The sequence below is a fragment of the Lotus japonicus genome, chromosome 6 (genome assembly GCF_012489685.1).
Source record: "Lotus japonicus ecotype B-129 chromosome 6, LjGifu_v1.2".
Classification (NCBI taxonomy): domain Eukaryota; kingdom Viridiplantae; phylum Streptophyta; class Magnoliopsida; order Fabales; family Fabaceae; genus Lotus; species Lotus japonicus.
This window is the reverse complement of record NC_080046.1, coordinates 10,350,872-10,366,664: the sequence shown is the minus strand read 5'-3', so window position 1 is coordinate 10,366,664 and position 15,793 is coordinate 10,350,872. Positions and strand designations below refer to the sequence as shown.

The 15,793-nt window shown below is 31.7% G+C and overlaps 1 protein-coding gene across 1 annotated transcript; it reads left to right on the top strand.

Annotated features, from left to right (window-relative positions):
- The first annotated feature begins 2,152 nt into the window (after window positions 1–2,152).
- Window positions 2,153–10,747, top strand: LOC130724871 (uncharacterized). The gene is made up of 7 exons (XM_057576141.1): window positions 2,153–2,668; window positions 2,742–2,828; window positions 2,926–3,025; window positions 3,137–3,343; window positions 5,570–5,654; window positions 9,909–9,984; window positions 10,700–10,747. The coding sequence occupies exons 1-7, from the start codon at window positions 2,153–2,155 to the stop codon at window positions 10,745–10,747; spliced, it is 1,119 nt and encodes a 372-aa protein (XP_057432124.1).
- Window positions 10,748–15,793: the final 5,046 nt, after the last annotated feature.

The window sequence follows — 15,793 nt, the reverse complement described above, 5'->3', positions numbered from 1 at the left end:
TTTGCTGTTTTGCTGTTTGTTGGTTGCTGTTTGGAGTTGCTGGATGCTGTTTTCCTGGTTGCTGTTTGCTGTTTTCTGCGTTTGCTGTTGTTGCTGTTGCTGTTTTGCTGTTTATTGTTGCTGCTGTTTCGTCTGGTTGCTGTTTCTATTCGCTGTTTTGATGCTACAGAGATTGGAATACTGCTGTTTTTACTGTATACGAATTTCCTGTTGCCGTTTGGGCTATTTTGCAAGTTTTATAGATGCATGGTGGCTTTCCCAAGTTGGTGGTACTCTTTTTCCTTGCTGGGTTTTTTCCCAATGGGTTTTTCTCAGTAAGGTTTTAACGAGGCTTCTTCTTGGGAACATGTTAGAAGCCATCATGCGGGTTGGTGGTTGGTTTGGTGCATTTTTAAGCACTTGGTTTGTCAGGAACCATTCTGTTTCAGATTGTACGTTACTCTTGCCTTGAGTTATTTTGGCTCAAGCATTTTCTTAATAATAGTCATTTCGTTTTCAAAAAAAAAAAATTCCTTATTTAAAATCATAAAAGACATTAAGGAACTTTATTCATGTGTAATTAATCTAAAATGGTGTTTATAATTAATTGATATTTAATGTTAGTAAAAACATTAATGTTAGTCAACGAAATTACATATACATTAAATTAATTTGATTTACAACATTCAAATTTTAATCAATGATAGAAAACAATAATATCCATATTTAATGCTTTTAACATTCATTAATTATTTGTCAATTAATAATAAAAACATTAACTATAAAAAATCTATTTCTTAAATATAAATGTATTTTACACACCTATTTGACTTTTTAAAAAAACATTAATGTTAGTCAATGATCAAGAATTTAATTTCGATTATCCTGTTACGTTTTAAGAAAAAAACGATTTTAAATATCATTTTTAATGATTTAAATTAAAAATTATAAATACAAATTAACTCCTTTATTAATGTGTAATTAATTTAAAATGAGGTTTATTGTCATTTAATGTTATTAAATACATTACTATTAGTCAACGAAATTACATATACGTTACATTAATTTGATGTACAACATTCAAATTTTAGTCAATAATAAAAAAACATTAATACACCTATTTAATGGTTTTAGAAATCCATAATTATTAGTCAATACATAATACTCCCTCCGTTCTTATAGAACTGACATTTTAAGGTTGTTGTACAAGTATTAAGAAATAATAATTAATGTTCTTTTTTTATTAAAAGTACTATGTAACTTTCTATTATACCCTTTATCTCTCTTATTAATTCTAACATTTCAATCTTCCTACCACCAATAAATGAAGGGTACAATTAATGTTCTTTTTGTAAAGTAACAGCTAATTAGGAACAAAATTCAGCTAAAAATAGTGTCGGTTATTTAGGAAAGAGGGAGTACAAACATTGACAACAAATTTCCGTTCATTAAAAAGAAACATATTTTCCACACCTATTTATTGTGTCTAGAATACATTAATGATAGTCAATGATCAGAACTTTAATTTCGAATATTCTTTAACGCTTTAAAAAAAGGTTTTAATACTCAAATTTTAATGATTTTAATTCAAAATTATAAATACATATATACTGTTATATTCTTTTCATTTTAAAAAACCGCGTTCATTTCCTTTTTTATAAATATTACCATATTTAATACTCGGGTTCATGTCATTTTTTATAAATATTACCATATTTAAAACCTTAGGGACGGTCTTTTAAAAACTTTAATTTTTATTCATTGATTATTTTTAGACTGTGCAAAAAACAGTAAAAACTATATCCTATTCATTAAAAATAACAATTTTAAATATACTATTAATTTTTTACTACATTACTTCTTACTGGACTAATATTTACACATAACTACTAATTTTAAAATGAATTAATGATAAATTTCGAATTTTATGGGGTATTAAAAATCGACTTTGATGATTTTTTCAGGACTAAATATTGAAGATGATCAGTTACAAAATTTGTGTTTGGCTGAGATAGAGAAAATACTTTAAAGAAATGGCAAATCTCTAAAGGAACATAGTTGTCTGCCCTATCCAATTTTTGATGATGTGGAATAGTTTCAAAACAAGTTCATAGTAGATGAGCTTAGCTACAACAAAGAAGAAATGACAAATAAACATGCATCCTATCTAACAATGATGACAGCAGAACAGAAGGGTGTATATGACAACATAATGCAATCGGTGTTGTCTGATAGTGGTGGATTTTACTTTTTGTATCGATATGGAGGAACTGGCAAAACTTTTGTCTGGAATACATTATCTGCAGCCATCCGTTCAATGGGTATGATTGTTCTGAATGTTGCTTCAAGTGGTATTGCTTCTTTGTTGTTGCCGGGTGGTAGAACAACACATTCCAGATTTTGCATTCCATTGCAAACCGATGAAACAACTACTTACAACATCAAACAAGGTAGTTTAAGGGCAAATTTACTGATCTGTGCCAAATTGATCATTTGGGATGAAACTCCTATGTTAAATAAGAACTGTTTTGAGGCACTTGATAGGACTTTGCGCGATATGATGAGACAGGAAGATGAAAGCAACATGGACAAACCATTTGGCGGTAAGGTTGTAGTTCTTGGTGGTGACTTGAGACAAATTCTTCCAGTCATTCCAAAAGGTGGAAGGCAAGACATTGTATCTGCTACAGTAAATTCTTCTGATCTTTGGAAATCCTGTAAAGTTTTAAAGCTCACTAAAAACATGAGATTACGCACAACAGGTTCACCAGAGCTTGCAACAGAAATTAAAGAATTTGCTGACTGAATTCTCAAAATTGGAGATGGTGATTTTGAATCAAATGAGAGTGGTGAATCAGATATTGAAATTCCTGAAGATCTTTTGATACAGGATAGTGAAAATCCACTTCTTGACCTGGTTGATTTGCATATCCCAATTTGGTGCAGAACATGAAGATTGAAAAGTTTTTGGAAGAACGATGCATATTGTGTCCTACATTGGAATGTGTTGAGAAAGTTAATTATTTTATGCTTGATTTACTACCAGGTAATACAATAGAGTACTTAAGCTCATATAGCACTTGCAAATCTGACGAGGACACTGAACTACAATCAGAGTGGTTTACTACAGAATTCTTAAATGATATTACATGCTCAGGAATACCAAATCACAAAATTATATTGAAGGAAGGTGCTCCGATAATGCTATTGAGAAATATAGATCAAGCAGCCAGTTTATGCATTGGAACGCGGCTAATAGTGGCTGATCTTGGAACAAATGTTATAAAGGTCACTGCAATAACAGGAACCAACATTGGAGAAGACATTTTCATTCCAAGAATGGACATGGTTCCATCTGTCTCAGGTTACCCATTTAAGTTTGAAAGACGTCAATTTCCGATCAGCCTATCCTAAATAATTCTGAATTTTATGAAATTTGTATGACGGTAAAATTTATGAGGCATCACAAATTTATTGGTTTTCTTTATACGTTTTGCACTACTACATAAAAGGCCTTTCGTCACGGTTAAAACCGCCCATTCGTCACGGTTTAACCGTGACGATAGAATAATGTTGAAAAATGTTGCAATTGCTTCTTTACTAATTGTCCAAAAATAATGTTGAACAATCGTATTGAAACATATTACACTACGAATTTAATAATAAATAAATAAATAAATTAAAGAAGTGATTAAAAATCATAAATTCTCACAATACAAATTAATAAACGCATTTTCATGACTTTTTCCTACATTTACTTTTATTCCTTAAATAATCACGCGCATTTATGTGTTTTAGTCACACATTTAATGATTTTTTTCTGCATTAACTTTTAGTCAATAAATAATCAAGCGCATTTATGATATTAAGCATTTAAAAATTAAAATTTAAATAAAGTATTTTTCAACCTTTAATGCGTAAAAAACCATATTTATTAAAAAAAATACCAAATTTATTGCATTAATAACGTGATAAAGTACATTGAATTCAAAATAACAAAATAGTCTAACTACCTTAATTACATTCAATTATTTTTAACAAATATTCCTTAAAAATTTCTTTCCTTAAAACCGTTGACTGCTATTTAGGAAAATTGAATTAAAATACTTTTAAATTAGAATTAAAAAAAACAAAATTAATAACATTGATTTAATTTTAAAATTCATCCATCACAATTAAGTACATTAATTACATCGATTTGTTTTTAAAAATTCAAGCAACAACTTAGTAATAATTCCTTAATTACAATTACTTGATTATATACATTAATTATACAAAATTATGTGCGTCAATTAAGTAAATAAAACCTACATACATAAATTAAAAATTCAGAATCAAGTAAAAAATTGAATAACACATTAAATTTTTAAAAAAACTCAACTTATACTAATACAAATTCGAGCTTCAACAAAAAATAATATTAAATCAAAACAAAATCAATTAGGAATCACAGAAGAGCAATAAGCCTATATATATATATATAAACTTTAGTATACATCTCCTTTTATACACAAGTTCAGGCCAAAATTAGCATACGTTAGTTTTCATCTCCAAAATTTTCTTGCATCATGAATCCGAACTATAGCCTACTTGACCAACTGACTCCTTTACCACATGATTGGACTATTGTCGTTCGAGTAATAAGGGCGTGGTTTGCTGAAGAAGAGGAAGAAGAATATGAGGAAGGACACGATGGTTCGTTCTATAATCTGTTGTTGATGGATCGAAAGGTATGTAAACCGGAAACAATTTCGCTATTATTAAATATGTAATTGTATTTTAATTTAATTCACGGACATAAATTCATATGAAACTCCTTCATTTCTAGGGTCAAACAATCCATGCAGAGAGTAGGTGTAACCTTCATGAACGTTTTGCCAACAGAAACACGGAAAGTTTGGTATACCGTTTTGAATATTTCTGGGTATGACATAATTTCCGAGGTCTTAGTACATCTAGGAATATCTACAAGATACACTTGCAAAGTAGAACAAGGATGGTTCCATATAATAAAGATGTGTTTCCTGTGCGTGATATGATATTTGACAACGTGCATGAAATTCTAAATCCTGACTTTGACGAGCGGTTCTTAGTTGGTATGTAAATATTTACCTTCATTTAAATAACTTCAAATACACCAACACTTCCATGTATTCACATGACCATTAAAATAGATGTTATGGGCGAAGTAACGCATGTCAGAAATTACAACGGATTTGAGCGGAATGGAGCCCATACGCAGAGCAGAGACATTGAACTTGAATCTCAAGGGTAAATTTGCTTTTATCAATAAAAAATTAGTATTATTAATTTCTATAAATTCCTACAGAAGAAAGTTAACAACTTTTATTTAATTTTTTTCTAGCAAAACAATTAAATGTTTTTTATACGGCCAATTTGTCGACGAATTGGATGCAGTTCTAAATTCAAAAGACAACAAACATGTTGTGATTATCATATTGTTGAGAGTTGTAACAATTCATCAAGGTACATTTAATTATTTTGAGCAACAAACAAACATAAACTTCTATATAATAAATCAATATGTTCAAACTTAAACTTACAATCGATCGCTAATTTTTTTTTCCAGGGGAATATAAACTAATTGCTGGGTTAAACTGCACTAAAGTAATGTTCAATCCTGACATTCCACAAGCAGTGTCCTATAGAGAAAGGTATGTATGTACTGTGGATTTCATATTACTTTGAACAAATTTAGATGATAAATAACAACATAATTTTTGTTTCTTCGAAGGTTATTTGAGTGTGACGGAGTTCATACTCAAGAAATGAACGTTATGATTGAAAGATTAAATGTTACTGAAAAAGATGAGTTCCTGGCGCTTTTCCCAAGCACATGTATTAAAAATTTGCTTACTTGCATATCAGTATGTTCTCATCACTTTTACTTTAATTTATCAGACTTTTTTTTATTAAAAAAAAAGACATTGATTTTCATTTAACGTTTTAATTAAATAAAAAAATTACTTATTATATTATTAACTTAGTATTAATGAATACATTATTAAATTAGTAAATAAACATATAATGTTAGGATTACACTAAACAAAAATGTGTTTTAAATAAAAAATTCATGGGGTTAGAGATTTTTAAACACTAACTACAAACTTAAATACTCATTAAACTAATTTAATAATTACCTATTATGGGAAATTAACAACACATGAATAATGAGATAAAATATCAATTAATTAGACCATAAACTCTTATACTCTTTCATTGAATTTAATTGCTTTAAATTCATAACGTTATAATAGGAAAAAAAAGATTTTGATACACGTTTTATATTCATAATTGTTATTTATATCTACATCATGATTTTTGATTTCTGATATTTCCGATTCAAATGTAAAATCTCTGACTGAGGTATTGGTCATCACTATTGTAAAATAGGTTTGGTTTAGACATTGGTCATCACTATTATAAAATAGGTTTCTTTTGTAGACAAACGAAACACACCTCCAGCTATAGTTGAAGACTCCAACACACCTATTAAACGTCGTTCAGACGATGGTTCCATAACAGAAGTTGTTGGAAGTAAAGATGCAGAAATGTTGAAAAAGATCAAGGTTTCAAAGATTTAGTTGCATTTCCTTAAGATTGTTTGCAAATAAATAGCGTTTGTTCTAAACTTTCACTTTTATGTCTTTATTCACGTTGACAATTTGTTTTTTTTTGGTAAATTGACCTCGGTGGTCACTTTCAAACATTTTAACTTTTTTTTTTCGTATATTGACCATGTTACTAAAATATTAAATAAATCATTTTATGTTTGCAAATCTTCGTGCATACGTCAATTTAAATGTGCTTTCGACCCTTAAACACATTACTTTGCAAAAAAATAACCTACACCACAAATATACATAAAACGAAAAATAAATCAAATACCTATATAAAATAAATAAAAAAATATATTAATTAATTAACAAAAATAAAAAAAAATCCAAAATTAAATTCCCTGTGCAAGGCACGGGTTAAAAACTACTCCCTCCGTTCCTGATCTTTTGTTGTTTAAGGTTATGCACATTGTTTAAGAGTGCAATTATTGATATATTTGTTTATATAAACACCCTTATTTAATGTTGAGTTAAAGTGAAGAAAGAGAATGATAGTTATTGGTTAAAAAACTTTTTATGATTTTGATTGGTGAAAATAAGAGGTGATAGGTGAGAGATGTAGTATTAAATGAGGGTATACATGAAATAAATTGAGAAAAAATGCATTGGGTTTGTAAAACAACAAAAGTTTTGAAATATAGACCAAAAGTTAAAACAACAAAAGATCAGGAACGGAGGGAGTAGTACTTTAGAAAAGGACAACTCTTTCAAAACCATTTAAATGAGGTGTCACTCTTCTCTCCCCCCTTAATAGTTGACAAGTGTCAAGCTCTCAAACATTCTGAAAAAATTTAAAAACGTGGTAATTTCTCCTTTAATTTGGGTTCGTGGCCCATCCTTTATTAGCTATTATATAATCATTAAATAGCTCATCTATATATATTAGAAAAGAACAACTTCTAGCATGACGTGTCGCTCTCACAGGCCAAGTTAGTGACGTGTCGCTCCCAGATTAATTCTCACCTAATATTTTACATGTAAGCTCTTTCTCCTTGGCCCCACTTGCCACATGTGCCCTGATTTTTCCTTACCTTATTTATCCTTAATAAAAAAATACATTTTTAAATTTTAGATTTGATTAGGATTTAGGTTTTTTATTTCTTGATTTTATCTTAATTTATTTTTGATTTATTTTTAGAGTATTAATTAATTTTATGGTATTTTTATTGAATTTTCGGATTTTTAATTAATTCCGGATTTTATGAGTTTTTATTGTGATTTGCTAGATTTTAATAGTTTTTATCTATTTTTATTTAGTACATTTTTAAATTTTAGATTTGATTAGGATTTATGTTGTTTATTTATGTATTTTATCTTAATTTATATTATTATTTATTTTTAGAGTATTAATTGTTTTTTATGTTATTTTTATTGAATTTTCAGATTTTTAATTAATTACGGATTTTATGAGTTTTTATTGTGATTTGTTAGATTTTGATAGTTTTTATCTGTATTTATTTAGTGTATTTTTAAATTTTATATCAATATATATTAGAAAAAAAGAACTTCTATTAGGCAGATTTAGTGACGTGTCATTTTCACGTTAATTATCAGAAAAAAAATTCCACGTGTCATTTTCAGGTTAATTTGCATAAAAAAATACATTTATAAATTTTAGATTTGATTAGAAATTAGGTTGTTTATTTCTTGATTTTATCTTAATTTATTTTTGATTTATTTTTAGAGTATTAATTAATTTTTATGGTATTTTTATTGAATTTTCGGATTTTTAATTAGTTCAAGATTTTATGAGTTTTTATTGTGATTTGCTAGATTTTGATAGTTTTTATCTATATTTATTTAGTACCTTTTTAAATTTTAGATTTGATTAGGATTTAGGTTGTTTATTTCAGGATTTTATCTTAATTTATCTTATTATTTATTTTTAGAGTATTAGTTAATTTTTATGGTATTTTTATTGAATTTTCGGATTTTTAATTAATTCAAGATTTTATGAGTTTTTATTGTGATTTCTAGATTTTTGTAGTTTTTATCTATCTTTATTTAGTAGCTTTTTAAATTTTAGATTTGATTTAAAAGATTTTTTCCTAATTATCTAAGATTTACCTAGATTACTCCTTACTAAATTTATTTCATCATGATTTAAATAGATTATTAATATCTCAAAAAAAAATTCATAAAATTTTAAAAGATTAAAAAACTAAAAATTCAATAAAAATACCTTAAAAATTAATTAATAAAAACTACCAAATCACAATAAAAACTCATAAAATCCTTAATTAAATAAAAATCCGAAAATTCAAAAAAAAATTTAATTAATTAATACTCTAAAAATAAACTTTTTTTTACCTAAAATTTATTTCCATAACAAATCTTGAAACCAATTTTTTAAATTTAATTTTAAATTTGAGAAACTTTTTCATAAAATATTAAAATCTTAAAATATTTGGCTTAATTATCTAAGATTTACCTAAATTGCTCCTTACTAATACTGCATCAGTCATCTCCTCCCCTACATGTCTCTATTGTGAACCGGTTGACATGGAGGAAAAATGAGGAAGATTACTCGAGTATGCAACTTGCTTAATGTGGTGTTGATAATTGAGTAAGTTGATAATTGTGTAAGTGTTTGACATAAATGTTTATGCTTCGCTTCCTAAAGGTTTTTTTGTTGCTGAATTTGATTGACCTAATTAGTGAGCACTATATTTGGTAGTGTTGATTCAATTCCTAAAAGCCATGTCCTTTAATTTTCTCTTAATTTGTTCATTGTTCCCTATTTTGTGATTGTTTTGTTTAATTTCATATATGCTTTAGTATTTGTTGGTTGTCTCTGTGATGCTTCCATATCTCTTAAATAAACTAAGGTTGTGATGCTTTCTCTTATGCAACCCTTATTCTGAATGTTCTTAATCGGCCAATTGATAGAAGACTTACATGCTTTTATCCTTCCCATTGCAAGTTTATTTAATTGCATCATTATCTTCCAGTTTTGGCTGTCAAAACTTCATCTACAATGTCAGCATCATGAAGGCAGAGAAACTCTTTCAGAAGAAGGGACGTCCAACAAATTTGACCCATGATCCTAGATAAAGAAATGAGATTTAGGTAAGATACTTATTCATATGATTGCTTTCAATTCCAGATTTTGCTATTTTTCTTATTAATTAATAGGTTTTTTTGTTGTCAATTGTAAATCGCTTTTAGACATAGTTATAGTCTCTTTTATTTTGCTTTACTATCTCAATAGTGGAAGCTTTTTTTCAATTAGTACATGGGTTAAAATTATAAATTTGCTTAACTAAAGGTCTAATTCTATTTGATTTTCAGGAAGTTTCCTATTTGGCTCAAGAATGTTTGGGGTTATGGTTCGGGAACTGCATCTTTATACCTGTCACATCCATGGGTATTAGTTGTACTCATAGCTGCATCTTTATAACTCATAAGTTACATTTAGTTTGGCTTCATAACTGATACTTGAACTTTTGCTTAGTGGGAAGCAAGCCTTAACACAGTTAATGAGCTGAATGGAAAGGGGATGTGGATAAGGAGAATGAATCATATAAAATTTCCTTATTTTCATTCACCAATTTATGGCCTTTGCTCTTGCTATCTCATTTCTTGCTGATAAATTTATAACTACTGATTTGTGTTGATTTTGGATCTTAGAATTATTAATCTGATCAAATAAATAACTTTTCCAGCATGTGGTTCATTATACTTTTCGTCTCCATTTTTTTACTGCAATTCCTGATCTGATGTGAAATGGGGTTAGGATATAAGATTGGTGGCTGAATGAACAGTTCTTGGTTCATATAATGAGGATAGGGACTTTGCTGAGCTCTATGGACATCACTTCTCATCCCAATGTTAGGTAAGGGAAGAAATTTATTATAGCCTTCACACATTCTGATTGCTTAGTATAAAAAGATTATTAACTCTTATCCGGGTTTTATGGACTTGCATGTCTGCTGCTCACCGTTTTTTTTGGTAATTCAATTGTTTTCCACTACCTAAACATTATTTCATTGTTTCTCTCAATCTATTTTGTTCATCTCACATGTGCAATGTAAGCTCTTGCTTGGTTTGCAATTTGGTTTTGCATTTTTTTTCTATAACAGATGCATCATCTTGCACAATTTAATATCATTCCCAATGTTGTAGAGTAAAAGAAATACATTGATGCTCCCAACTACCAAAGAAGCATGACGATAATTGATGATATGTGATGGATTTGCAAGAAATGGAGCATGAGTTCTACACCAAGAATAGTATAAAATGTGTTATTCTAAATACAGTTGGTGGCTACTATACAGCTCTAAAGGACCACACTTCTTGATAAATTGTGGCAAAAAAGAGCATGCAAAGATCAATGTTTGTTGTAATGATGTTTCAAGGTGTTGCCACTTATGTATAAGTAAATCGTTCTCCTATTTTGACATGTGTTACACTGAAAATTTTAAAATCTTCTTTTTAACTTTAGAGATTTTTTTATGCATATGTAACGTGACATATTGTTTTATATAAAAAGTATCATTATATTTTTTTAAACAATCATTATACTCTAATATTGTGTTAAATTACAAATAAAATCAAATGAGATACCAACCGAATGCATTCAGTTATAAATGGAGAGGAGAAATTTCTGCACCAAAAATTTATTACCAAAACAAATCTATGTTGGCTCATTTAAAAATTTTAAATATGAGAAACTTTTTCATAAAATATTAAAATCTTCTTTTCAACTTTAGAGATTTCTTTATGTATATGTAACGTGAGATTTTATTTTATATAAAAAGTATCACTATATTTTTTTAAACAATCATTATATTCTAAACTAATTGATTGATATTATGTTAAATTTCAAATAAAATCAAATGGGATACCAACTGAATGCATTCGGTTATAAATGGAGAGGAGAAATTTCTGCACCTAAAATTTATTGCCAAAACAAATCTATGTTGGCTAATTTGAAATCTATGCAAAATTATTTTTGTCGGTTTAAGGTTCGTAAATTTTGTACAAAATCTGATATATTGCTATTTTATGACTTCAAATAAACAAAATGAATTTGAATTTGTGGTCCATCCTTTATTTTTTCCATCGGAAAACGTGGTCCATCCTTGATTAGCTATTTAATAATCATCAAATAGCCCATTAATTTTTTGTTTAATTTTTATTTAAAACTGCTCATTAATGCACTAAAAAAATCAACACCCATTCTTTATAATAGTCAAATATTCATTGCAATTATGGCAATTTGTTTTTATTAAAGGAAACAACACGTGTCTTGCTAGTATGTTTATCTCATTAAAATCATCATTATTCATACATTTTTTTAAAACGGCCATTGCTGTTCTTTTTTTTTATTAGATCGCTAAGGTTTTTTTTTTTAAAGGCAAATGTTAGTGGTTAGTTGTTAGTAAGTTAGAAAATCCCTTCAAATTTCTCTTCCAGGATTCGAACCCTGGACCTTCCCCTCCCCAACCCTTGTGTCCCCTAACTCTTACCACTTAAGCTAACCCTCGGGGACAAAAAAACGGCAAAAGAGGATGCAAAGGTAACGTGTCGCTCCAAGGTTCACTCTCCTCCCCCTCCTCACTATCTGAGAAGTGTCAAGCCCTCAATCATTCTAAGCAATCTGATGATGAGTCATTTTCTCCTTCATTTTTGGTTTGTGGCCCATGATTGACTAAGTATTTAATAATCTTAAAAATCTCATTAATTGTTGTATAAATTTTATTTAAAACAGCCCATCAATGCATTGCAAAAATTCAGCGTCCATTCTCTAAAGTAAACAATTTTTCATTGCAATTATGACAGTTTTTTTTTTAATTAAAGGAAAAAACTAAATTAAGGCATCAAGATTTGTGTCTCTATAATTGCTTCCTGACTTCTATTTGAAATTTGTAAAACAATATTAAAGCTTCAAGATTTTTGGCTCCATAATTGCGTACTGACTTTTATTTCACAAAGTCAGTATTAAACGCAAAATTTAAGCAAAATCGAATTCGGCATTACTCCTTCATCTATCAATGGTTGAATATTGTACCAATACCAATTTTCATTACTAAAAACATATCTGGATTATAAAAAGCTCTTTTTTAATTACGGCATGCTCAGAGCGTTGTTTTTAATTGGAGGCCAAAAAACTATTTATACTCCATACAAATTTTAAATGTAGCCATTGGATTGATAAATGTTATTGAATTTTTTTTTTTTTTGGGTACAAAGTTGCTAAAAGAAAAGGAAAACAAAAGACTACGTCACTAGAACCTCAAGAAAGAAGTTCCACGGTAATCATCCGCCAACAGAGGGATGGCGGCCAAAGGAGGAGCCTCGAGACATTGAAAGCGACGATCCCCGCAAGCACCTTCCTTTGCTAACAAATCTGCAACAGCATTCCCTTCGCAAAGAATGTGCTCAAACCTGACAAGCCAATCCTGAGCAAGAAGATCCTTAATCAGCCCAAGCACTACAGCATAAATATGGAAGCGACCACACCCATTTTGTACAAGGGAAAGGGCATGCTTAGAATCAGAGAGAACCACAACCTTACGACATCCCCGCGCCCAACAAAGCCTCAACCCATACATAATCGCAAGGAGCTCGGCTTTCAGAATTTCAGATATTCCTACGAAAGCTGAAAACCCAAACAACCAAACCCCAGCTGTGTCACGAACCACTCCACCAGCCCCAGCCCGACTCGGATTTCCCAAGGAAGAGCCATCAACATTCAGCGCTAGCCAACCGTCCGGTGGAGCTCGCCAAAGGACCCAACGAGGATCTGCAGCAGCACCAGGAGACGCGCTCAGAACTCTCAACATGTTAGCTGCGTGACGTAACACCAGCTGCCAAGGCTCCAAGACTTGGCCAAGCACGAGACTGCACCGACGACGCCACAAAAACCACGCATGAATGAGCAAAGAAGGAGCATCCCGACGCGACACACACCCCAGCCAATCCTCAAAAGAAACAGCAGTGAAAAAACCTAGGACAAGCGACAAAGCGAGATTGTTCCAAACAGGGAGAGAATCCTCACAGTCACGCAAACAGAGCAGGTGAGTCTCCGGAGCAACATGGCAGCGACGACACATAGGAGATAAGGGAACACCTCACTGAGAAAGGACCGCCATAACTGGGAGGGACTCATGCAGCACCTGCCAAGCAAATAAACAGACTTTCTCCGGAACCACCACGTTCCAAATCCACGCCCAAGAGACTAGAGGGAGTTGATCATTGTGACGGGTCTGGAGCCAGTTATAGCACCCCGACACTGTGTAACGAGCATCAAGCGCTTCGTCCCACACACGGAGATCAGCAAGACTTGGCGTAGTAAAAACACACAGAGACAAAAGATTATGTGACAATTCCAATGACAACGGCGTGGATAAGCGGTGGAGCTCACACACCCCATCCCGAAACACATCACTCACCCGGAGAGCAGAGTCCGAAATATGGACATAAGGAACCAGCAAGCACAGAGAACAGAGAACCAAGATTACACCACTTGTCATACCAAAACAAAAGATTACCCGCACCAACCCGCCAAGAAAAGCCATCATGGATAATAGACCTGGTCTTTAGCAGTGCATTCCAGCGAGGGGAACCACGCTTAGCCGGAACATCAACAAAGTTTGAATCAGGACAATATGCGGCAAGTAAAATACGGGCCCAAAGCTTATCGGAGTGATTAAAAAGGTCCCAAACTAGCTTCCCAAGCATTGCAACATTGGTGAAGCGAGCTTGCCGAACGCCCAATCCACCAAACCTCTTAGCCGTGGACACCTTCCTCCATGAGACCAAGTGCATCCCATGACGGTCTCCCCTCGACCAAATGAAATTGCGAGCCAAGCTATCAATGCGGTCACAGACAGCTTCAGGAAACCAGAAGAGTTGCATAGGATAAACTGGAATGGCATTTAAAACTGACTTAACCAGAGTGACCTTAGCAGCTTTATTGAGAAGCTTCCCCTTCCAAGCTGCAGGCTTGCGACCAACCCTATCAACAACAAGGTCAAAATCACAAGATGAGCGGTAAATGGAATTTCCGTGATGCTAAATATACGAGCCTTCCTAGCACGCCCAACACCAGCTCCCATAAAAGCACGAGACTTAGCCACATTGATCCGCAAACCAGAGGCAAGGCAAAACTGAGAAAGCAAGGAGTGAATCATCTGCATTTGAGAGACCTTAGCCTTCGCAAAAAGAAGGACGTCATCTGCAAAAAATAAATGAGATATAGCAGGCCCCTTAGAAGAAATAGAAACAGGTAACCAGTGACCTTGATTAATAGCGTCTAGGATCAAGATAGTCAGACGTTCCATACAGAGGACGAACAGGTAAGGAGAAAGAGGATCGCCCTGCCGGAGCCCACGAGAAGGCGCAAAGGGATCAAGCTTAAGCCCGTTCCACAAAAGGGTGAGGGAGGAGGAGGAAACCCAGAACATAATAAGCTCAATAACCGTTGAGGGGAAATTAAAGAACTGAGGCGTGTCTCTCAAGAAATCCCAGCTAACACTATCATAAGCTTTCTCCCAACTTGAAAATGATATTCTGATTCCGGTTCCGTTTTCCAGCCATATGATGAACAATCTCCTGTAAAATAATGGCATTATCAACTGTCCCCCGCCCAGAGATGAAACTACTCTGCAGAGGCCCAACAATCTGATGGAGATAAGGTCGGAGTCTATTCACCACTACCTTCGTAATCTGAGTGTTTTGATTTATATAAAACAATAGAAAAGTAATAAGAAAATTAATGACAAGTCATATGGTTCCGCTTTAGTAGGATAGATTTTTTTTTTTTGAATGGACTTTAGTAGGATAGATTTGATTTGATATATGAATTTTTTGGTGAAGAGTATGCACTATAAATTTCCGGTGATGTAGCTTTAATTGAATTGATTTCAATTAGTAAATTTAACATACAATCTTATTAATTTTATTTTATTTATAAATTAAATGTATTGAAGTGGGTTGGATTAGCTTGCACGTCAATGGAAGCTTTCATCGTGCTGCCTCCACCATGGGTTGTGGTGGCCTACTTCGGGATAATAATGGCGGCTGAATTCACGATTTTGCTAGCTATGAAGATATTGAAAAGTTTTTTCTAGCCAAACTTATTTCTATAATTCAGGGTTTGAGCATGGCTTGGAACAAAGGTAATTGTAAGCTTATTTGCAGCTCTGATTGCTCGGACGTCGTTAAGGCAC